This window comes from Rana temporaria, chromosome 9, assembly GCF_905171775.1.
Source record: "Rana temporaria chromosome 9, aRanTem1.1, whole genome shotgun sequence".
NCBI classification, from domain to species: domain Eukaryota; kingdom Metazoa; phylum Chordata; class Amphibia; order Anura; family Ranidae; genus Rana; species Rana temporaria.
Genome location: NC_053497.1, coordinates 45,208,699 through 45,234,740, shown reverse-complemented (window position 1 = coordinate 45,234,740; position 26,042 = coordinate 45,208,699). Strand labels below are relative to the sequence as shown.

Genomic DNA, 26,042 nt, shown 5'->3' with positions numbered 1-26,042 from the left:
CTTTATGGTCCTTGCAGCAAATCCACTGAAGACACACATATGCTGTGGTGCATCATCAGGAGTTGGCTGCCTCTTCATGGTCCTTCCAACCAATCCCCTGATGACACACATATACGCTGTGGTGCATCATCAGGAGTACTGGCTGTCTCTTCTTGGTCCTTGCAGCCAATCCCCTGATGACACACATACGCTGTGGTGCATCATCAGGAGGCCGGCTGTCTCTTCTTGGTCCTTGCAGCCAATCCCCTGATGACACACATACGCTGTGGGGCATCATCAGGAGGCTGGCAGTCTCTTCTTGGTCCTTTCAGCCAATCTCCTGATGACACACATACACTGTGGTGCATCATCAGGAGTTGGCTGCCTCTTCATGGTCCTTGCAGCCAATCCCCTGATGACACACATACGCTGTGGGGCATCATCGGGAGGTTGGATGTCTCTTCTTGGTCCTTCCAGCCAATCCCCTGATGACACACATACGCTGTGGGGCATCATCAGGAGGTTGGATGTCTCTTCTTGGTCCTTCCAACCAATCCCCTGATGACACACATATGCTGTGGTGCATCATCAGGAGGCCGGCTGTCTCTTCTTGGTCCTTCCAGCCAATCTCCTGATGACACACATATGCTGTGGTGCATCATCAGGAGGCCGGCTGTCTCTTCTTGGTCCTTCCAGCCAATCTCCTGATGACACACATATGCTGTGGTGCATCATCAGGAGTTTGCTGTCTCTTCTTGGTCCTTCCAGCCAATCCCCTGATGACACACATATGCTGTGGTGCATCATCAGGAGGCCGGCTGTCTCTTCTTGGTCCTTCCAGCCAATCCCCTGATGACACACATATATGCTGTAGTGCATCATCAGGAGTTGGCTGCCTCTTCATGGTCCTTGCAGCCAATCCCCTGATGACACACATACGCTGTGGGGCATCATCAAGAGGCCGGCTGTCTCTTCTTGGTCCTTCCAGCCAATCCCCTGATGACACACATACGCTGTGGTGCATCATCAGGAGTTGGCTGCCTCTTCATGGTCCTTGCAGCCAATCCCCTGATGACACACATACGCTGTGGTGCATCATCAGGAGGTTGGCTGCCTCTTCATGGTCCTTGCAGCCAATCCCCTGATGACACACATACGCTGTGGTGCATCATTAGGAGGCTGGCAGTCTCTTCTTGGTCCTTCCAGCCAATCCCCTGATGACACACATACGCTGTGGGGCATCATCAGGAGGCTGGCAGCCTTTCCTTGGTCCTTCCAGCCAATCCCCTGATGACACACATACACTGTGGTGCATCATCAGGTGGCCGGCTGTCTCTTCTTGGTCCTTCCAGCTAATCCCCTGATGACACACATATGCTGTAGTGCATCATCAGGTGGCCGGCTGTCTGAATGAATGAATGAATGAATGAAAACTTATATAGTGCAACACAAGCGAACTTAATCGCCTCTGGGCGCTTGGTCCTTCCAGCCAATCCCCTGATGACACACATACGCTGTGGCGCATCATCAGGAGGCTGGCTGTCTCTTCTTGGTCCTTCCAGCCAATCCCCTGATGACACACATACGCTGTGGTGCATCATCAGGTGGCCGGCTGCAAGTACCAGTAATAGACAGCCAACCCCCTGATGATGTGCAACAGTGCATGAAGTAGAATTGCTTGTGACCTCCTGATGATGCAGTAGAATACCCCATACCCTCTTGGGATGTGTACCGTGGGTATCCCAGGAGACTGTGGGAAATGTGCATGTTATTCTCACCTAGAAAAGCACATGGGAAGTGAAGGGAAAGTTTCCAAAAAAGGTTGACTAAAAAAGCAGTTGGGGGAGATGGGGGGGGGGAGGGGTGAGATAGCGGAAAGTGGTTGGAGAGGGGAAAGGATCGCTTTTTAATCTCATTATATATAGAATTATCTTCATTTTACCTTTGGGAACAAGAAAGAACCCCTTTGTAAGCTCCAAGTTGATCTGATTGAAGCTTAGGATTCGGATTTGGATAATATCTGGTGCCTATAGGTGTGAGATCAGCGTCAAAATCAGTGTATTAGTTCTTTCTTCTAGGCCATTAACTCCCAAAGTTTTTGTGAATCCCGTTTTTAACATGGGAAAAAACCTGGCCTTATTTGTCTTATACGTTTTCAATAAAAACAAATTCAAACTGAAAGACGTGCACTACTGGGGAGGAAGTTTTGAAGACCGGAGTCCAGCACCACTGGTCCATAGAAGTCCCTGGCATGGCTGAGTCAGTCATGAATAGTACAATATGTGAAATTAGGACTGCTGTAATCCAATTCATGGATTCTGAACGGAAACACTTCATATGTCAACCAGAATGAACTTGAAGACAGACGTGGTTCTTAGAACAAAATCACATTAGATCAGAATCACATGTAAAGGAAGCAATTAAAATGGAAAAGGATTCCAAGATGGAATCAAAAGCAGGCAGAATCTCAAAAGGCTCGTCTCTCTACACAATTTACTGGACATTTATATCCACTACTGTTTTATTGAAAAGATGTACATATAGACAGAATACATGCCTGTAGCAACCAATCAGGTTCATCTTTAAAAAAGGAAAAATGGTTGATGTGAGCAAAATGAACAACTTCAAGATCAATAATCTCTAAAGCTGCTCATAGATAGATTGAAGTTTGGCTGGTTGAGCAGGGACTAGAGCTGCGCGATTAATCGCCAAGAATCGTTATCGCGATTTTTTCACCGTTGCGACCTTGACAAAGCATTTCCAGATCTTTTGTATGCAGAGAATTCTCTGCTGCTCTCAGCCTTCAAAAATCCAGGCAGTCTGCCAAGTTTTACAACATTCTATATCAGTGGAACTTTAAGTCTAAACATTGTAACAATTTGTCTTTTGCTATAATTTTCCGCTTGTCCAATGTTAGCATTTTTTTTCTTTTATGTGATACAATTTATAAGCTGCACACGAATCATTAAAATCATCATTAAAAAAGTGTTTAAGACCCGCCCTGAAATTTTTGAGTGGGGGCTGGGGGAGGGGGGGGGGGGCAATGAATTCCCTTAATTTGCATAGATTTCCTCTCACTTCCTGTTTGGCTATGGGGCAGGAAGTGAAGGGTAATCTCTGCAATGGAACAGGAATGATAAAAATCAACCTGACAGGAGCTATAACCCTCTTTTACTTTATCCAAAATGAAAAAAAAAAGTGTAAACATCCCTTGTAATAGGAATAGTGTGTGACAGGTCCTCTTTAAGGAGAGATGCAGTATCAATAAGACCCCACATCTCTCCTCCAGGCTGGAAAGAATGAGATAGTAAAAACAAATTCACCGATCTAATTCTTACTAGCCGCAATTGCGGTTTGTTTACTTACGGGTACCCGGGCGTGACGTCATCACATCGCGCCCGGGCCTCCGACGGTCATGGAGATGACTGGTGACCATCTGGTCACCAGTCATCTCTATGCTTCCCATCCGGCGGACGGTGATCCTTTCTCTGGGCCCCCTGATGGCACGGGGGAGCCCGGAGAAGCATCGGATGGCGGCGGGAGGGGGGATGTCCCCTCCCGCCGCCTATAAGAACGATCAAGCGCCGCTATGATCATTCTTATGGTGCGCAGGATCGCCGCTGGAACAAAATGATATCTGAATGATGCCTCTAGGTGCAGCCATCATTCAGATATCCCTGCACAAAGTCCAGGACGTCATATGACGTCCACCCGGGATAAGAGATCCCCTTTGTGGACGTCATATGCCGGCATGCGGTATTGAAGTGGTTAATGAATTTAAAAAAAAATAACCAGTAAACCAGTTTGTATAATGTGAAAGATTTTACGCCGCGAGAATCGAGAGAGAATCGTGATCTTTATTCTGTTTTCAATCTGAATTTTATTACGTTTTGGTAGTACCCAAGTATACATATATTACTATTATGGTCATAGCATCCAAACATACAAATATGTGATACATATTATCTTGGCAAAAACGTCTAACAAACATACACAAATAAAAGAAGAGAGAAAGAGGAGAGAGAGAGAGAGAGAGAGAGAGAGAGAGAGAGAGAGAGAGAGAGAGAGAGAGAGAAAAAACAGGGGGGAAAAGAAAAAAAGAGAAAGAAAAAAGAAAAGCAAGAAAAAGAAAAAGAAAAAAAGGAGGGGAGGGAAAAAAAAACAGAAAGGGGAATATAGTCCACTACTAATAATCCCCCCAGCATGGCTACTCATCTATATGGTTCCCTTTAACCCAGTTTGAGAATTCATCGGACTTTCGAAATTCAGACCATGCAGTCCAGGTATGGAAAAGCTGCTCTTCCCTTCCCGTTTCCCGGGCCAATAAGCTTTCCAAATGCCTAGAGCGTTCCAATTCCTTCGCCCATTCCCCCAGGGAAGGCACTAACCTTGTTTTCCAATATCGCGGAATAACTACTCTAGCTGCTGAAATGAAGTGTCCAAGCACCTCATCTCTTGCCTTTTTTAAAGAACCTGGGTCATGTTTAGGAGAGCTACTCTGGGTGATGCGCAAATTACTATACCCTCCAATTTTCCATATAAATCAAAAATTTGTTTCCAGAACTTTTTCACCGGTGGGCAATCCCACCAAACATGTAGCATGCTACCTTTTGCCTCATGGCAACGCCAACAGGTGTCAGGTATATCTTGATTAATTTGATGCATTGTAGAAGGGCACCTATACCATCTACTCACTAGCTTATATGCCTTTTCTTGTGATCTTGTGTCTATTGAGGTATTATGAGTCATAATAAAACTTTTTTGCCAGTCTGATAAAGCTATATTCTCTTGGAGTTCTTTCTCCCACTTCCGTGTAAACGGGGGGAGATCTGGATGAATTGAAAGCAAAAGGATAGAATAAATTGTAGAAATTGGGTGTGATAGTGGTTCTTTTTGTAGCAATAAAGATTCAAATGCGGTTGGTTCGGCATAAAAATCTTGTTTCGATGGAATCGATCATAAGGCTTGATGTCTCTGTAACCACTGTGTAGAGTTTTGAGAGGTCTTAGTCGATGGGAAATCTACCACTGATAATGAATCTGTCTGGAGTACTTGAGCAATTCTCCTATGTTCTTGTTTATACCAGGGCCCAAACGTGATTGAATGTAAAGCTGGTATAAAATCCGGCGTTCCAAAAAAGGGGGTCATGGGGCTCAATTGTTTTGATATTTTATATATGGGTATCAATCGGTCCCATATATACAGTGCCTAGTAAGGTCTACTGGTATTGAAAGGCCTTTTCGTAAAATAGACGAGGTCCACGGGAGGGCACATAAATCTATAGGATTCATATGTCCTTCCAATTGAACCCATTGCTTCGAGGTGGAGTGATGAAACCAGTCAATGATACGTGCTAATATAGTCGCTTTATGATAAATCGAAACGTCTGGCACCCCCACTCCACCTTTGTTTTTTGGTAAAGACAGTGTCTCAAAACTAATTCTTGACTGGGCTGAATTCCAGATAAACCTAGAAAATAGTCGGTGAATCTTACGAAAAAACGCTGCCGGAAGATGGATTGGGATTGTTTGAAACAGGTATAGAAGACGAGGGAGTATGTCCATCTTAAGGGTATTAATTCTACCAAACCACGAGAGACGTTTGAGTGTGTATGATGTCAAAGTCGTTTGAATTTTATTGAGCATTGGGAGGAAATTTAAAGAGTATAGTTGTGCTGCCGACGCTGGGGTACTAATCCCTAAGTATCGAATCGACTCCATACACGTCTGAAATGGAAAGTCCTTCGATATCGTGATCTTTATTCTAAGCAAAAAAAAATATGTGATTCTCATTTTGGCCAGAATCGTGCAGCTCTAGCAGGGATCACGATCGGTTCGGATCGGAGAAAAAAAGTCAATTCTTAAGGTTTTCAAACACTTGATGCCAAATGCTGCCCAGATTTTTAAAAACCTCTGATCTTGACTAGTGAGTGACCACAACATCCGTAGCTTGTCTTCAAAAAGCCCAGTGTGAATGACTTTTGGTGGGATTAATTGGGATTAATGTCTATGAAGTTTACTCACATGTCTCTTGGACAAGCATCATTTGCCACATCTAAAACTATCCCAACATGACCACATGGAGAATGGTTATTTTTCCATTGAACTGCTTCCCAGGAACAGTGGTAAGTTTTTGGCGTGCAGAAATAAAATATGTCCTGTAAAATATGTTGTGTGCTATTTTAATTTAGGGGTAAGTGAAATAAAAAAAAAACATTGTGCAGTGTAGTGTCAAAATAAGGAAGTATCTGCTCGTATAATGGTCTATTTATTTTCAACAACAAGGATATTTAGAACGCTTTGAATTGTGGACTTTATTACAATAAGACTTATGCCCCCTACACAATAGGGTTGTCCCGATACCACTTTTTTAAGACCGAGTACAAGTACCGATACTTTTTTTCAAGTACTCGCCGATACCGAATACCGATACTTTTTTTCAATCTCATGTGACAGCGGCACATGTGTCAGTATGTTTTTTTTTTTTTTTATCTTTAACAATTTTTTTTTTTTTTTTTTTACATTTTTTTTAATTTATAATGCTTTCTTTTTTTTAAGGGGGGGGGGGGGGGGTGGACCGTGTAAGTGTGTTTTTTCTTTAATTTTTTTATTTTCTACAATAATTTTTTTTATTCTTTTTTTTTTCAGCCTTGTTGGGTGGGCTTTGGTGAGATATCAGGGGTCTTAACAGACCTCTGACATCTTCCCTTTGAGACAGGGAAAGGGACTAGGGACACATGTTCCCCTGTCCCTTTCTCAGCAGCATCAACTGTGCTGAAAATGAATGGAGTGAAGACAGCGTCTTCTCTTCATTCATAAACTGAAACATTTGTAAACACAGGTTACAATGTTTCAGTTATGTGAATGGACAGAGTCAGTGATCACTGACTCTGTCCATTCAGAGCAGTAAGGAGCCGGATTTACCGGCTCCTACCCCGCTCTCCATCCTGACATTTCCAGGGTGTGGAGGAGGAGCACAGAAGGGGAGAGAAACACGGCGGGATACACGGCGGCATACACAGGATACACGGCGGCATACACGTCATACACGGCGGCATACACGGGATACACAGCGGCATACACGGGATACACAGCGGCATACACGGGATACACGGCGGCTTTCAGCTGCTTTAAAATCAGAGGTGATCGGTGCTTGTATCTTCCCCACGCACTGATCACCGCCGACAGTACAAGTATCGGGTGAAGCATCGGGAGCATTTGCCCGAGTACAAGTACTCTGGCAAATGCTTGGTATCGGTCCCGATACCGATACTAGTATCGGTATCGGGACAACCCTAGATCGGTTTTCCTGGAAAAATTCGGATAAGAGTTTTTGGTCGGGAATCCCGACGGAGTGTATGCTCCATCAGACTTTTTCCAACAGGAAAACTGATGGAAAAAAGATAGAGCAGGATCTCTTTTTTCCCGTCAGGAAAAAAACTGATCGGAATTTCCGATCGTGTGTACAAATCCCAGCGTGCAAAATTCAGACGCATGCTCGGAAACAATTTAACGCATGCTCAGAAGCATAGAACTTAATTTTCTCTGCTCGTCGTAGTCTTTTACGTCACCTCGTTCTTGGCAGTCAAAAGTTCACCGAACTTTTGTGTGACTGTATGTATGCAAGGCAGGCTTGAGCGGAATTCCGTCGCAAAAAAACATCCGTTTTTTTTTTTTCGACGGGAAAACCGCTCGTGTGTACGGGGCATTAGACATATATATATATATATATATATATATATATATATACAAACAGTATGCACACATCAAAATGTGTAAACCCAGATTCCGTTTTTAGTATTTTTTTCTTCATATCTTGCTGTATACAGTTCTTTTAGGTAAATAATGTTTTGTGAATTTATTGCAAAAACTAAAATGGCAACCTGTGAAGCTCTGGTGAACTCCATGCCCAAGAGGGTTAAGGCAGTGCTGGAAAATAATGGTGGCCACACAAAATATTTACACTTTGGGCCCAATTTAGAAATTTTCACTTAGGGGTGTACTCACTTTTGTTGCCAGCAGTTTAGACATTAATGGCTGAGTGTTGAGGTATTTTGAGGGGACAGCAAATTTACACCGTTATACAAGCTGTACAATCACTACTTTACATTGTAGCAAAGTGTCATTTCTTCAGTGTTGTCACATGAAAAGATAGAATAAAATATTTACAAAAATGTGAGGGGTGTACTCACTTTTGTGAGATACTGTATGTTTTGACACCCGCAGTGGATTGCAAACACAGCGCGATTGCAATATGGTGTGGGAAACGTGCAAGGATCGCTGCATTTCCCGCACCACATATGTGTGAACCTAGAGCCGTTTGATCAGTGACTGCAGCCAATAGCAGCCGGGGAGTCGGTGACAGGGTCTCTTGAGCAAACTGACAAGTTTGTGTAAATTGTGTTTCTCACCCTCTCCACTCTGATGCCTCATCAGCCAGGCCAGGAAAGTACCCAACACTTCCAGGTATAGGAGCTCCCCTGTCACTGCCCAAAATATGAACCCTTGGTGCCTGGGCATCCAATCTCAGGCTAGAGTGTGGTCATGTAGAGACACAGAAAGTACACACAGCTGTTGTGTAAGTTTTTACTTTTTTTCAGCAAGTTGAAACTTACACTGGAATTTCAGGTGTGCTAACAGCCATCAGAACATCGGGGAAAACAGGGAATGATAACTATGTCTACCTTAGACCCCATACACGCTATACAACTTTTGTCGTCTGATATCATTTAGATTTACCAAAACCATGTAGTGCAAGGGTCTGCCTGATTGCATACAAATGGAAACTCTAATGCCGCGTACACACGATTGGAATTTCCGACAACAAATGTTCGATGTGAGCTTTTGGTCGGATATTCCGACCGTGTGTAGGCTCCATCGGACTTCTGCTGTCGGAATTTCCGACAACAAATGTTTGAGAGCTGGTTCTCAATTTTTCCGACAACAAAGGTTCTTGTTGGAAATTCTGATCATCTGTATGCAATTCCATCGCACAAAAACACGCATGCTCGGAATCAATTCGATTTATGCTCAGAATCTTTGAACCTAATTTTTCTCAGCTCGTCGTAGTGTCCTCAGTTTAGGCCGATACGTATTCTTCTACATATTTTTTGTAAAAAAAAAAATCGCAATAAGCATATATTGATTGGTTTGCGCAAAAGTTATAGCGCCTACAAAATAGGGGATAGATGTATGATTTATTTTTTATTTTTTACTAGTAATGGCGGCGATCTGCGTTTTTTTTTTTTTGTCAGGCCTGCGATATTGCGGCGGACATATCGGACACTTTTGACACTATTTTGGGACCATTCACATTTACACGGTGAACAGTGCTATAAAAATGCACTAATTACTGTATAAATGTGACTGTCAGTGAAGGGGTTAACTCTAGGGGGCGAGGAAAGGGTTAAATGTGTAAACTGGGAGTGATTCTAACTGTGTGTGGAGGGGGACTGACTGGGGGAGGTGACTGATGCTGTGTCCCTATGTACAAGGGACATGGCATCGGTCTCCTCTCTCCCTGACAGGACGTGGAGCTCTGTGTTTACACACAGAGCTCCACGTCCCTGCTGTCACCGCCGATCGCGGGAACCTGGCGGACATTGTGGCCGCCAGGCACGCGCATCGGCTTCTGAGCGATGCGCCGGGCACAGTGTTTCCACCGCTGCGCACCCCCAGCGGTGCGCGCGGGGAATGTAAATAGCAGGACGTCCAGGGACGTCCACCCGGCACTTGAGAGCCGCGCTGTGGACGTCTTTCGTCTATAGCGCGGGTCTCAAGTGGTCATCCTTTCTAAACTACTGCCATAGTGCTGATCTATAAGGATATAGATGCCTCCTGCATGTATCCTTACCTGTCCAATGTCTCCCCTCTGTCTGTTATAAGAACTGAAAAACTGCTGATTCTGTGGGTGGATCTGTTTGGAGCTCGGTGGGTGGAGTCGTGATGTCAGTAGACTCTACTCTCCCCTTGTCAACATGCATTTTCTCCTGTGTATTCCTTACACTAAATTCTGCTGTGAACACTAACATCCAGTCAAAATCCAGAAAAGTAACCACATGACTTCAGAAAGAGAGTGGGGGTGGGAATTAAAAAATAATCCCCGTCTCAGGCTAGTGCATGAGCTATGTAAATAACCTGTCACTCACAGCAAGGGGGTAGGGTAGAACGGACTAAGGTTTTTCTCTGTTAGTCCGTTTTATTTCACTGAAAAATAAAAGAGGATTGCTCAGAGCTGGGTTACCTCTGTGTGGCAAGACTGGGCACAGATGATAGGAAATCTTATACTGTACATTGTGACATCAAAAAAAAATCTGAAGGAAAAAAATCTACAGAAAATAGTATAGTGTAGACGACCTGTCACTGCCCAGCAGGTGACAAAACCTCTACATTTCCTCATCAATCAATGGCGATGTGTTTTTAAAAAGTGAAAGAAAATTTGACATTGTCCACACAACACCATGATCCCGTTTCAAACAGACAGTCAGTGGCGGTGCGTCTATAGAGGGCGCTGGAGCCCCTCTGGCTCTCGCACCGCCACTGAAATTACATAGATTCATTGATTGCATGAATCTATGTTATTGTTGCCGGCCTCTGCCGCCGACTATTCAGATGGCCGGACGGCGAGCGCCGGCCACCTGAATAACGGCAGCTGGTTGGCTGTGCGGAAGTGCCTACCCTCTGGCTCTCGGAAGCTTATCTAAGGGACGTACGGGTGATGCGTTCCTTAGATAAGACTGACAGGCGTCTCAGCCAATCAGGTTCGCCGGTAACCTGATTGGTTGAAGCGTCATCGAGGGCGAGAGAAGACATCGAGGGACGTGGAAGGAGGATGGCTGACCCGCAGAAAGGTAAGTGCTGGGCGGGGGGGGGGGGGGGGGGGGAAGAAGCATTATACTGGGCACAGTGGCATCAATGGGCATTATACTTGGCACAGTGGCATCAATGGGCATTATACTGGACACATTGGCATCAATGGCCATTATACTGGGCACAGTGGCATCAATGGGCACATTGGCGACAAAGGGCACAGTGGCGACAAAGGGCACAGTGGCTGCGTTTGATGGCATGGCACAGTGGCTGCGTTTGATGGCATGGCACAGTGGTGACAATTGATGGCACAGTGGCTGCGTTTGATGGCATGGCACAGTGGTGACAATTGATGGCACAGTGGCTGCGTTTGATGGTATGGCACAGTGGTGACAATTGATGGCACAGTGGCTGTGTTTGATGGCATGGCACAGTGACTGTGTTTGATGGCATGGCGCAGTGGTGACAATTCATTGCACAGTGGCTGCGTTTGATGGCATGGCACAGTGGCTGCGTTTGATGGCATGGCACAGTGACTGCATTTGATGGCATGGCACAGTGGTGACAATTGATGGCACAGTGGCTGCGTTTGATGGCATGGCACAGTGGTGACAATTGATGGCACAGTGGCTGCATTTGTCGGGCCTAGTCAGGGCAGGACTTAGGGTGGTGGGGGCCCCTGGGCTTGAGTGTTGAAGGGGCCCCCTGGAGCCGAGAATTGGGGGGGATCGAAGTTGTTGAGCGGGGGGGGGCGAATTGAAGTTGTTGAGCGGGGGGGAGCGCATTATAAAGTTGTTGAGCGGGGGGGGATTTTGCAGTTGTTGAGCCGGGGCCACAGACTGTCATTAGCCCGGCTCTCGGCTTTCTTCCCTTCAGCAGCCACAGTCCTCCACACACCACTCCGGTTCCTCCTGCTTCCGTGCTGCCTCCTCTTGCAGTGCGGGAAAATTAACCCTTTTGCGGGACTGCGGGAAGAAGCCGTCTGTGCGGGAAAGTCCCACAGAATCCGTGCGTGTTGGGAGGTATGCGCAGGGCCGCCATCAGGAATTTTGGGGCCCCTTGCACAGCTTAAGGCATGGGCCCCCTGAAGCAGAGAACCTAGGGGGGGTGGGGGTGCTGCCACCTGAAATTGAGAAGCGTGGGGGCTGCCGCAAATTGAGAAGCGGGGGGGCCTTTACAAAAAAAAGAAGAAATAAAGAAGAAAACAAATATATATAAATATATGTAGCCATCCGGGGCCCTGGGGACCTCTGGGCCTTTTAATAAAAAGAAAAAATAAACCTCTGGGCCCTTTAATAATAAAAAAAAAAACATTTATAAAAAATACATAAAAAAAGGGAGGTTGCCAAACCCGGGGGCCCTGGGGACCTCTGGGCCCCTGGGAACCTCTGGGCCTTTTAATAAAAAATAAAAAAATAAACATTTATAAAAAAAATAAAAAAGGGGGGGTTGCCACATGGGGCCCTGGGGACCTCTGAGCCCTTTAATAAAAAAAATATATATATATATATAAAAAAAAATGTATTTTTTTTATAAAAAAATAAAAAAGGTGGGTTGCCATCCGGGGGCCCTGGAGACCCCTGGGCCCTTTAATAATAATAATAAAAAATATATATATATATATATATATATATATATATATATATATATATATATATATATATATATATATATATATATTTATTATATATAAAAATAAATAAAAAAAAGGGGGGTTGCCGTCCGGGGCCCTGGGGGCCTCCGGGCCCCTGGGGACCTCCGGACCCCTAAAAAAAAAAAAAAAAAAAAAAAAAAATTTTTTTTTTTTTTTTAAAGGGGGCCCCCTATTGGGTGGGGCCCCTGGGCTTGAGCCCAGTCAAGGCCAATGGTAAGTCCGGCCCTGGGCCTAGTGGCTGCATTTGATGGGCACAGTGGCTGCATTTGATGGGCACAGTGAGGCTGCAATTTTTTTTTTCATTTGCGCCCCCCCCCAAAAAAAATTTAGCACCAGCCGCCACTGCAGACAGTTCCCCTTTCAAGGCTCCATCTCCTATTTGGGTGCCAGAATAATACAAAGGTTTTCTAATGAGCGTTTGGGCTGACTGTCGGTGACACCTGCACTCCTCTGGCCTCCTCCAATCGGCAATCATCTGGATGCCACATGCCTCATTTTTACTCTTTTTATTATTAGTAGTAATAAGAAATGACATTGACTTACAGTTTGGTTTCTCCCGATTCACCAGGGTGGTTTTATGGGGGACGATGGGTTTTATTTAATTGCAGATTGGCCGAATATAAACCAGTAATAATAATGTTGGGATAGCAGTACATACCGCAGGCCGTTCACAGAGCAATCTATCCTTCATATCCATATAGTGAAAACACAATCCAAGCATATGGTGCCTGCATTGATCCCTATCTCTATAGATCCCAGGGATATACATTGTTTACTCTCCTTACTGATTCCAGCTGAGTGTGGAGTCTCCACCTTGGAGGTCTATATCTAATCTATTGTGTGGGGCTGAGCAAACATGCCTTCAACTTTCCTTTTCAGGTTTAAAGGGGAAATCTAGGGTACAAGACTAAATAAGAATTCATTCATGGGAATGCATGAGAGTACAAAAAAAAAGGAGCTTCGGAGTTCAAAATGCTTTGTTAAAGGTATACTGTATATATGTCACCACTTCCAACACAGATTTTCTGCATAGAGTCACGTGTTTCATTATTTACTTTGATGAGTATAAAAAAAAATCATATAGCTAACACAAGCATGTTCAAATGTAAAAGTTTAAGAAAAAAAAAATACTTTAACCACTTGCCGACCGGGTCACAAACATTTACGTCGGCAGAATGGCACGGACAGGCAAATCGACGTATATCATGACCGTCATCGTGCCCGCAGGACCCGCGATCGTGTGTAACGGAGCTGCAGAACGGGGGATGCCTGTGTAAACAAGGCATCTCCCCCTTCTGCCTAGTAACACTGACACCGATTGTCTGCTTCCTCTCATCGGGGGCAGCGATCAGTGTCGTGTCACTGCTAGCCCATCCCCCAGACAGTTAGAACACATCCCTAGGACACACTCAAAGGGATTGTAAAGGTTTGTTTTATATTTTCTAAATAGGTTCCTTTAACTGCCGCCGTATAACTGTTACGGCGGCAGATCGGCTCTGCTGTGCGAGAGCACATAGTATAACGTCACTCGCCCAGCAGCCAATAGGGGCGCGTGCGCACGCACGCCCCCCGCTCGCCCCCGACTCCCGTGTTCATGCCTGGCGGGCGCGATCGTCGCCGGGCACCCGCGATCGCTTGTTACAGAGCGAGGACCGGGAGCTGTGTGTGTAAACACACAGCTTCCGGTCCTGTCAGGGGAGAAATGCCTGACCGTCTGTTCATACAATGTATGAACAGCGATCTGTCATTTCCCCTAGTGAGTCCACCCCCCCTACAGTTAGAACACACCCAGGGAATATACTTAACCCCTTCTCCGCCCCCTAGTTTTAACCCCTTCCCTGCCAGTGGCATTTTTATAGTAATCCAATGCATTTTTATAGCACTGATCACTATAAAAATGTCAATGGTCCCAAAAATGTGTCCGCAGTGTCTGCCATAATGTCGCAGTACCGAAAAAAAATCGCTGATCGCCGCCATTACTAGTTAAAAAAAAATATTAATAAAAATGCCATAAAACTATCCCCTATTTTGTAAACGCTATAACTTTTGCGCAAACCAATCAATGAACGCTTATTGCGATTTTTTTTTTTTTACGAAAAATATGTAGAAGAATACGTATCGGCCTAAACTGAGGAAAACATTTTTTTTATATATATTTTGGGGGATATTTATTATGGTAAAAAGTCAAAAATATAATTTTTTTTCAAAATTGTCGCTCTATTTTTGTTTATAGTGCAAAAACTAAAAACCGCAGAGGTGATCAAATACCACCAAAATAAAGCTATATTTGTGGGAAAAAAGGACGCCAATTTTGTTTGGGAGCCACGTCGCACGACCGCGCAATTGTCAGTTAAAGCGACGCAGTGCTGAATCGCAAAAAGTGCTCTGGTCTTTGGCCAACCAAATGGTCCGGGGGTTAAGTGGTTAAAAGTGAATTTGTATTATTGACTAGAGACAACAATGTATTAACATATTTTTAACAAGCAGTAAGAGCTTTAAAACAAGTTCCCACTGTCCTATATAGCTGCATGTACTGTAAAGTAATTCATTTTCAAGATCCACAAAGACTCTATGGACCTGTTTACACCATGTTTTTGCTGTAACACATGCATTAATGCAGTAGTAAACCGCCATTTTTTTTAAAAACCTGCATTGCATACTAGCACATAATGTGAAACATACCTTAAAACTGGGCTTCCATCTTCACCCGGTCTTCTATTCGGGTTGGCGGGCTCCGGATCTTTTGATTGGATGAGCAGCAATGATGTCACGGCACAGGGCTGTGAAGGAACGACACAGTGCATGTTTAGAAGATTATTATTATTATTATAGGCTTACCTATAGGTAAAAATTGTCCATGGAGTGATCTCCCAATTTAATGCACGTAGTACTACAATGCACAATAAAGAGATTGTAAAGGTATTTTTTTTTTTTATAACAAACATGATTATACTTACCTGCTCTGTATTGCACAGAACGGCCACAAACCTCCTCTTCTTGGGTCCCTCCTGCCGGCACTCCTGGCTCCTCTCTCTGTCCAGTGCCCCTCATGGGACTCGTTACCGCAGAAATATGGTGTGAGCATTGGGAAAATTTTGCATTTCCTTCACTTTAGAGAGATTGCCTCTCACTTCCTTAAGACCCCTTTCACACTGAGGAGTTTTTCAGGCGGTACAGCGCTAAAAATAGCGCTGCTATACCGCCTGAAAAACTCCTGGGGCCAGATCCACGTAGCGGATCGTAATTTTCGGCAGGCGTAGCGGATCGTATTAACGCTACGCCGCCGCAACTTTGAGAGGCAAGTGCTGTATTCATAAAGCACTTGCCTCTAAATTTACGGCGGCGTAGCGTAAATCTGCCGGCGTAAGGGCGCAGAATTCAAATGTTAAAGATGTGGGCGTGTTTTATCTTAATTTTACTTGACCCGACGTAAATGACGTTTTTTCGGAACGGCGCATGCGCCGTCCATGGGGGTATCCCAGTGCGCATGCTCGTAATTAACTCGCAACAAGCCAATGCTTACGACGTGAACGTCATTCTACGCAAAGCCCTATTCGCCAACGACTTACGCAAACAACGTAAAATTTTCAAAATTCGACGCGGGAACGACGTCCATACTTAACATTGAGTACGCCTCATATAGCAGGGGTAACTTTACGCCGAAAGCCTTACGGAAACTATGTAAAAAAAATGCGCCGGCCGGACGTACGTTTGTGGATTTGCGTATCTAGCTAATTTGCATACTTAACGCGGAATTCGACTGAAGCGCCACCTAGCGGCCATCGTAATTATGCACCTTAGATCCAAGGGTTTTAACCATTCTCTACTTTATCCAAAATGAAAAAAATGGCGTTTGGTATACTTTCAACTTTTATAACTTCTCAAAATATTTGCTCACTGAAAACACAATATACTTCACAAAAAATGCTGCTATGGGTAAAGTTATCTTTTTTTTCTTCTGTATAATAAAGTTAACCAGATCTTTTATTTGTTTCATGAACTGTTGCATTTTCTTTACCCTGCAGGACGGGGAGACCCCCATCATATCAACATGCCGGAAGGAGCCCTGAAAGGAAGCAGAGTGCGACCAGGTGAAAAAGGTACGTTTTATGCGATTTGCCTCTGATCTGATATGATCATTTACGCCTCACTTTGCTGTAATGAGGGGTAAATGGATACCTGTCTGGCCCTTAAAGGGGTTGTAAAGGTCCTTTTTTATTTTCTAAATAAGTTCCTTTAAGCTAGTGCATTGTTGGTTCACTTACCTTTTCCTTCGACTTCCCTTCTAAATGTTTTTTTCTTTGTCTGAATTTCTCCATTCCTGTTCCTCCTCAGTAAACTTGCCCCCATCATCCAAGCCATTCTGGCTGGGGTTTAGTCTGCGTGCTCGCCCCCTCCCTTGGGACTACATCCCTGCGGGGAGAAGCTGTGTCTCCCCGCAGGGATGTAGTCCCAAGGGAGGGGGCGAGCACGCTGACTAACCCCCCAGCCAAAATGCACAGAGTCTCCCCGCAAGGATGTAGCCCCAAGGGAGGGGGCGCGCACGCTGACTAACCCCCAGCCAGAACGGCTCGGATGATGGGGGCAAGCTTACTGAGGAGGAACAGGAAGTGAGAAATTCAGACAAAGAAAAAAAACATTTAGAAGGGAAATCGAAGGAAAAGGTAAGTAAACCAACAATGCACTAGCTTAAAGGAACCTATTTCGAAAATAAAAAACAAACCTTTATAACCCCTTTAAAGCGGTAGTAAACCACCGTTTTTTTTTTTGTTATAATGTGCTGGTATGCCCGCATACTAGCACATTATGTAAAATATACCTTAAAACTAAGCCCTCCCGTGGCGCGCTGTCACCGCTGACAGAGCTTCCATCTTCACGTCTTCCTTCTGGGTTGGCGGGCTCTAATCCTTTTATTAAACAAGCTGCAGTGGCATCACTCCCACTCATGCATGCAGGAGCCGCTGTTTACGGCCCAGGGCTCTGAAAGAACAGCACGGGTATAGCGTTCCTTCAGAACGCATGCACGGGTGACCTCACTGGAGGCTTCACAAGTAAGTATTTCCTAAACAGTGCATGTTTAGGAGATATTTACTGTACCTCTAGGTAAGACTTATTATAGGCTTACCTAGAGGTAAAAATCATCCATGGGAGTTTACTCTCACTTTAACATGGGCAAAGGGGGTTTAGGCGGTTCAGAAGAATGAGATGCCTTGTGTTTGACAGACATTGACAGATTGATTTATTATAACTTGAAAATAATTAATGTGACCAGTTTACTTTTTGTGTGTGCCGCTCAGGCTCGGTGAACAGGGGATGTATAAGTGGGTGCCTCCGCATCTGCTGATAAGAGTGCCGGTGATCTGCCAATCTGGTTCCGGCTAACGAGAAAGTTCCTTTAAGGACTGTGCAGGCGCAATCCTTGCCGAGCGAAATCTATGAACCTCGGCCGGCATCCAGGGCGACGTGGAATTTGAGGAAAGTGGCCAGACGGCCTCAAGTCCTCGCTTCGCTCGGCCTCCTGGCTCTTTTTTTAACATCCTCCAATCCACGGGGATGTTAAAGAATGAGCCTGGATGCCGGCAGAGATTTCCGTCGGCAAAGAATTGTGCCTGCGCAGTCCTTAAAGGAACTTTCTCATCAGGGGAACCTTAACGACAAGTCACCAGCAGGGGATAAAGCTCATCCTGGCTTCTGTAGTGGCTCAGAGGGAAAAGGGGTGACCCCTGTTGCCGCACATCTGAAAGATCCTAGGGAGGTGAGTGGAGTGACAACCTCAGCCTGGACTCTGACCAGGCCAATGCACCCAACGCGTTTCGCTTTGCCACCGGCGCTCCATAGGGTGGAGTGAAACATGTTTTTGGGTGTGACCTGGTCAGAGTCCAGGCTGAGGTTGCCACTCCACTCAACTCCCTAGGATCTTTCAGATGTCCGGCAATAGGGGTCACCCATTTTCCCTTTGAGAAAATGTATGTTATGGAAAAATTAATACATAATCTGGTCTGGTCTGTATAGGCAAAAACTCCTTTAGTGCTCAATTTATTTATTATATATTAGTAGCTAGATTCAGAAAGACTTAGGCTGGCGTATCAGTAGATACGCCAGCCTAAGTCTGAATTTGCGCTGGCGCTAATTTAAGCGTATTCTGGTAACCAGATACGCTTAAATTAGGCTCAGATACGAGTGTCTTACACCGTCATATCCTAAAGTGTAATTTTTAGGCTGACCGCTAGGTGGCGATTCCATTGCGGTCGGCGTAGAATATGTAAATCACTAGATACGCCTATTCACGAATGTACGCCCGGCCGACGCAGTACAGATACGCCGTTTACGTAACGCATTATCAGGCCTAAAGTTATTCCATCCAATAGCTGGAATAGTAATGTTAAGTATGGCCGCCGTTCCCGCGTCGAAATTCGAACATTTTACATCGTTTGCGTAAGTCGTCCGTGAATAGGGATTTACGTCATTTACGTCCACGTCAAAACCAAATAGGACCGTGCGGCGTACTTTGCCGCAATGCACACTGGGATATGTACATGCGCCGTTCGTAAATTACGTCAATCACGTAAGGTCACCCTCCATTACCATAAAACATGCCCCCTCCGCTAAATTTGAATTTTGCACGCTTACGCCCGCCCGATTTACGCTACGCCGCCGTAACTTAGCAGGCAAGTACTTTGTGAATCATGTACTTGCCTCGCTAACTTACGGCGGCGTAGTGTAAATGCCATACGCTACGCCGCTGCAACTATGCGCTCGCCATCCTGAATCTAGCTATAGGTTTGTAGAAATGCATAATCACAGAGGGCTTAGGGGTGTAGGTAACTGAAATTCAGTCCTAGTTATTTAGCCAATATCAATGTTAGCAAACCATCACTGTCCATAACCCTGAACTTTAGTCTTGTAACATATCCATCTCTCTCCTAGCTGCCCCCAGGCCTTCATCTGTTAGTTCTCTGAGCGGAATAGTAGCCGGGATGTCTGGCAGCTGTACCTCCGTGAATACCGTTTGTTCGGACAGCGATCGTCCGGTTAGCCTCAGTTCCTCCACCTCATCTGCCTCCTTGCAAGACAGCCACAGTTCCTTTGGAAGTAGCGGGACTCTTGGCTCCTCGCAGTACTGCAGCCCCCCATATCCCCAGCGGAATGGCAGTGACATTAGCCTTGATCTTACCCCTGTGGCCCAGCTGGAGTGTGAACACAAGGGACTGCCCAATGAAAGAGCCTTCCTGGGCTGTACATGGTCTCCAATTCTACGAAAAGCCAAGGATCCAAAGGCCAAGCTTTCCCATCTGGACAGAGTGGTGCTGGAGATCTTGGAAACCGAGCAGGCCTATGTCAGAGACCTCAAAAGCATTGTAGAGGTATGACACTTTGGATTTATTGTGGCTGAAGTATTTGTGTGTATAAACCGTTTGTGTGCTAACATCCCCATCCCGAGTTGTGTTTCTTCATCCAAAGCAGATGGCGGACATATGTTCTGCAAATGCCATGTTTTTATTGTTACTTTTATTTAATCGGTATCCAGACAACGCTTGATAGTTGAGTTATGTTTTTTTTATTGTGAGAACAGAGCTGCAATACAACCTCACACTCTGATATCTACATATTGTTATTGATGTTTCGCCTACACCTAATCAAGGTTGCTTGTGAACTTTATTGGACTGTAGCCTGTATTCACTAGGAGCCTGAGAACTGCGATAGGATTGCAAAAACACTGGCCCAGATTCAGAGAGCAATTGCGTCTGCGTAACCATAGTTACGCAGCGCAATTGCTTACTTGCGCCGGCGTAACGACTTCTCCTGATTCAGAGAGCTCGTTACGCCGACTGCAGCCTAAGATATGCGTGGCATAAGGCTCTTATGCCCTCATATCTTAGGCTGCATTCTTACGTTGGCCGCTAGGGGGCGTTCCCGTTGTGGTCAGCGTATAGTATGCAAATTGCATACTAACGCTGATTCACAACCCTACGTACGCAGTTTACGTTGTTTGCGTACGTCGGGTTTCGCGTAAGGCTGCACATGCTAAAAGCAGGGGCAGCCAATGCTAAGGATACCCGTCGTTCCCGCGTCGCGAGGTTTGAAATTTACGTAGTTTGCCTAAGTGAATCGTGAATGGCGCTGGACGCCATTCACGTTCACTTTGAAGCAAATGACGTCCTTGCGACGTCATTTACTGCAATGCATGTCGGGAAAGTTTCCCGACGGAGCATGCGCTCTACGCTCGGCGCGGGAACGCGCCTAATTTAAATGATTCCCGCCCCCTACGGGATCATTTACATTAGGCGCCCTTACGCACGGCATTTTTGAAGAGCGCCCGCGCAAATTACGTGGCTACTGCTTCATGAATGAAGCGTAGCGCAAATAATTTGCGTAGGCGCAGGGTAAAAAGGGTACACTGCACCTCCGTAAGGAGCGCGCAGCTGTACCTGAATCTACCCCAATGTAATTACCATGGCAACTCATTTAAAAAAAAAAAAAAGTGATATATAAGTAAGGCTAATGCAGTCAAAACTTTTGCCAGATCTGATGCAGTAGGGAACCTGTCTTGCAAAACAATTATGCCGCGTACACACGATCGGTCAAACCGATGAGAACGGTCTGATGGACCGTTTTCATTGGACCAAACCGATCGTGTGTAGGCCCCATCGGTTACTTATCCATAGGTTAAAAAAAAGCAATCTTGTTTTTAAAAAAAACGATCGTCTGTAGGCACGTCCATCGGTTAAAAATCCATGCATGCTCAGAATCAAGTCGACGCATTCTTGGAAGCATTGAACTTCGTTTTTTTCAGCACGTCATTGTGTTTTACGTCACCGCGTTCTGACACGATCGTTTTTTTTTAACTGATGGTGTGTAGGCATGACTGACTATCAGTCAGCTTCATCGGTTAACCGATGAAAACGGTCCATCAGACCGTTTTCATCTGATGGACCGATCGTGTGTACAGGGCATCAGACTTTCCTAAAGCCTTGTACACACGCTCGGTTTTCACGGCGGTAAAAAGTCTGCGGTGAAAACCGAGGGGAAAGCCGAGAACCCGGCTGTCATGAAAACTGTCATGAAGCTTTGGCCGGGAATCCCTGCCGTGTGTATGCTCCATGGGCGCTGCCTCGCAGTGTTTCCCATAGAGTATTAGTAAATCTGGCGGCAAACAAGCCGCCGGGAATCCCGACGGGAAAATAGAGAGCAGGTTCTCTATTTTCCCGTGGAGATTCCCGTCTGTTTTCCTGACGGGAAAAATGCTAGGAAGCATACACACATCCGGCTTTCCCGGCCAAAAGCTCTCTTGGCAGTTTTTCTGTGTGTACGAGGCTTAAGAAGACCCCCTCCTAAAATTAGTAGTTAGGTCCTTCCAGTGAAGCCATATTGACGCCTGCAGCATCCTGAAAATGTCTGGTAAGATTTTCATGTACAGTATGTATTGTACTTGACTATTTCAGTTCCCAGTGAATGGGGGTGTCAGCCCAAGCAGGGCTGTCTTTAATATTGAATGGACCCTGAGCAAACATTTTTTTGGGCCCCCTCTTCCATGCAATTTCACTCTTCACATGCTTTAAGACATACAATAAATAGCAGCTAGACTCAAAGGCCCAGATTCTCAAAAGAGATACGACGGCGCATCTCCAGATACGCCGTCGTATCTCTGCCTAGTGCCGTTGTATCTATGCGACTGATTCTTAGAATCAGTTATGCATAGATATCCCTTTGATCCGACGGGCATAAGTCTCTTACGCCGTCGGATCTTAACTATAATTTTTTTTTGCCCGCTAGGTGGCGCTTCAGTCGATTTCCCCATCGAGTATGCAAATTAGCTAGATATGCGAATTCCCGAATGTACGCACGGCCGACGCAGTAAAGTTACGACGTTTACGTTAGGCTTTTCCCGGCGTAAAGTTGCCCCTGGGTCTATGAGGCGCAGTCAATGTTAAGCATTGCCGTCGTTCCCGCGTCGAAAATTAAAAAAGTTACGTTGTTTGCGTAAGTCGTCCGTGAATGGTGCTGGACGTAATTTACGTCCACGTCAAAACCAATGACGTCCTTGTGACGTCATTTAGAGCAATGCACGCTGGGATTTTTTAGGGACGGCGCATGCGCAGTTCGTTCGGCGCGGGGACGCGCTTCATTTAAATGATACCCCCTACCCGCCAAATTTGAATTCCGCCAGGTGATTTACGTTACGCCGCCGCAACTTTACACGCAAGTGCTTTCTGAATAAAGCACTTGCCTGAAAAAGTTTTGGCGGCGTAATGTAAATCAGATACGTTATGCCCGCCCAAATTTACGCCCATCTACGAGAATCTGGGCCAAAATCGGTTTACTCAATCAGATCAGGCAGCGATTGCGATTGGTTGCCAGAGGTTGTGCACTTGGGGGCTAAGAATATGCATGCATCATACATACTAGGGGGAGTACAACTGGGGGGATCCGTAGTGGAGAAGGATCTGGGGGTTTTGGTAGATCATAAGCTCAATAAGGGCATGCAATGCCAAGCTGCGGTTTCCAAAGCGAGCAAAGTCCTTTCTTGTATAAGAGAGGTATGGACTCCAGAGACAGAGATATCATTTTGCCCCTGTACAAATCATTAGTAAGACCTCATCTGGAATATGCAGTTCAGTTTTGGGCACCAGTTCTCAAAAAGGATATCAGAGAACTGGAGAAAGTGCAGAGAAGGGCAACCAAACTGATAAGAGGCATGGAGGAGCTCAGCTATGAGGAACTGAATTTATTCACTCTTGAGAAGAGGAGATTAAGAGGGGATATGATCAACATGTACAAATATATAAGGGGTCCATATAGTAAACTTGGTGTTGAGTTATTCACTTTACGGTCAACACTGAGGACAAGGGGGCACTCTTTACATCTAGAGGAAAAGAGATTTCATCTCCAAATATGGAAAATGTGGAATAGACTCCCTCCAGAGGTGGTTCTGGCCAACTCAGTAGATTGCTTTAAGAAAGGCCTGGATTCTTTCCTAAATGTACACAATATAACTGAGTACTAAGATTTATAGGTAAAGTTGATCCATCCTCTCGGGGGATCAGGTAGGATTTTTTTCCCCTGTTGTAGCAAATTGGATCATGCTCTGCTGGGGTTTTTCACCTTCCTCTGGATCAACTGTGGGTGTAGAATTGGGTATATGGGATTGTATGATATTATTTGATTTTTGTTTGTTTTTTTATGGTTGAACTGGATGGACTTGTATCTTTTTTCAACCTGACTAAGAGCCCATTCACATCTAGGCGACAAAACGCCCGACGCCGGACGCTTGTGCCGCTAGAGGGGAGAATTCCCATTTCTGTCTATGGAGATGGTTCACATCTCATAGACGCCATACGCCTGCCGCCTGAAAAAAAGTCCCGGACCCTTTTTTTCAGGCAAGATTGGCGTTCGGCCATACAAAGCAATGGCAAGGCTTTGTAAAAAAAAAAAAAAAAAGTTACACACTCGCGGCAAAATACGCCGCGTACGCGGCGTATCTTGTCGCGGAGGTGTGAATGGAGCCTAACTATGTAACTATGTTACAGTGTATCATTACCGCTCACTGACTGGCTACCAGAGGTTACAGCACACATTATGCCTCACAGTTTATTTTCTAGAGGTTACAGCACATGATTTATGCTTGTTGATTGGCTGCTAGAGATTACTGTACATCAATGTTGATCACTGATTGATTGCTAGAGGTTACTGGACATCTATACAGCTCACTAATTGGTTGTTAGAGGTTACTGCATATTATTACTGCTCACTGATTGGTTCCTAGATGTTACTGCATATCCTTACCGCTCAATGATTGGTAGCAAGAGGTTAGTGCACAGCATTACTGCTCACTGATTGGTTGCCACAGGTTACAGCACATCATCTACTCACTGCCTGCACACCAAGGACTGCCCACCAATGTAATGGGGACACTGGCCACTAGTGTGAATGAAAGGATTGTGCACCAAGCCCCAATATATTGAGAAGATTTACACTGACCACCAATTTAACTGAGACATTTAGCCTGCTTTCACATTTGTGTGTGTCAGGAATAAGCGCAAAATCGGGCTGATGTTAGGCTTAAAGCGGAGGTGCAGCCGCAATTTTTTTTAAAGTCAGCAGCTACAAACACTGTAGCTGCTGACTTTTAATAAGGACACTCACCTGTCCTAGGCGCCCACGATGTTGGCCCGCCGAGGCTGATCCCTCGATTGTGGCAGGTCCCCGCGCCGCCATCCTCACTAAGGGTCCTATTCCCCAGAAGACAACGCGAGGAGGACAACCAGCCATGGACTTGGAAGAGGCAGATTAGGAAGATCTGCCTAGCAACCACCATTTCTTTATTTTAATTTTTTTATTTTATTTTTAGCATTTTTATGTAATTTTTATTTTTAGGGTGGACCTCCACTTTAATGACTATAATTGTAGGCAGGAATTTCAAGCATGCTCATTTACCTCCCCAGTGGGCAGCATTCAGTACAAGTGATGGTAGATATTACCTCAGGGGGACATGATATTCATATGAATGCTGCCTCTATTTACATATCAATGCCGCGGTCCACGACTATTTACATATTAATGCTGCCGCTATTTACATATCAATGCCGCGGTCCACGACTATTTACATATCAATGCCGTGGTCCACGACTATTTACATATCAATGCCGTGGTCCACGACTATTCACATATTAATGCTGCCGCTATTTACATATCAATGCAGGTTATTTACATATAAACACAAGGGGCTAGATTCAGGTAGGGGCGCGCATAGTTACGGCGGCGCAGCGTATTGTATTTATGCTACGCCGCCGCAACTTACAGGAGCAAGTGCAGTATTCGTAAAGCACTAGCTCCGTAAGTTGCGGCGGCGTAGCGTAAATGGGGCCAGCGTAAGCGCGCGTAATTCAAATATGGAAGGGGGGGGGCGTGTTTTATGTTAATCTATGATGACCTGACGCGCCGTCCGTGTACATATCCCAGTGTGCATTGCTCCCAAGTACGCCGCAACGACGTATTGGTTTCGACGTGAACGTAAATTACGTCCAGCCCTATTCGCGAACGACTTACGCAAACAACGTAAAAAATTAAAGAATCGAAGCGGGAACGACGTCCATACTTAACATTGCGTGCGCCTCATAGAAGCAGGAGCAACGTTACGCCGAAAAAGCCTTACGCAAACGTCATAAAAAACTACCGCTGGGCACACGTACGTTTGTGAATCGGCGTAACTAGGTAATTTGCATACTCTACGCCGAAAACAACGGAATCGCCCCTAGCGGCCAGCGTAAAAATGCACACAATTATACGCCGCCGCATTCAAGTTACGTCGGCGGAGGAAGCCTATTTTTTCGACGTATCTGCCTTGGAGAATCGGCGTAAAGATACGCCGGCGCAGATTTGAAATTACGGCGGCGTATCTGGAGATACGCCGCCGTATCTGCTACATAAATCTAGCCCAAGGTCTGCAGGTGAGTCATCTGTACATATGCAATAGGACAGAGCTGGGCAGCAGCAACGGAACTTTACACTGAGAAATCGGGACACAGCACAGGGCTAAAACTTCAAGGGAATTTACACTGGGATAGTTGGCAAGTAAGAGATAGCGGCTTTGGGCCCCACAA

General features: G+C 45.3%; 1 protein-coding gene across 2 annotated transcripts in view; it reads left to right on the top strand.

Annotated features, from left to right (window-relative positions):
• The window catches only part of PLEKHG2 (pleckstrin homology and RhoGEF domain containing G2), a 164,643-nt gene that overhangs the window by 70,240 nt on the left and 68,361 nt on the right, over window positions 1–26,042 (top strand). For both annotated transcript variants that reach the window (XM_040323358.1, XM_040323357.1), the window contains 2 exons: window positions 16,467–16,541; window positions 19,369–19,805. In XM_040323358.1, the coding sequence (XP_040179292.1) occupies window positions 16,493–16,541; window positions 19,369–19,805 (486 nt within the window). In that variant the 5' untranslated portion in view covers window positions 16,467–16,492. The remainder of the gene's footprint in view (window positions 1–16,466; window positions 16,542–19,368; window positions 19,806–26,042) is intronic.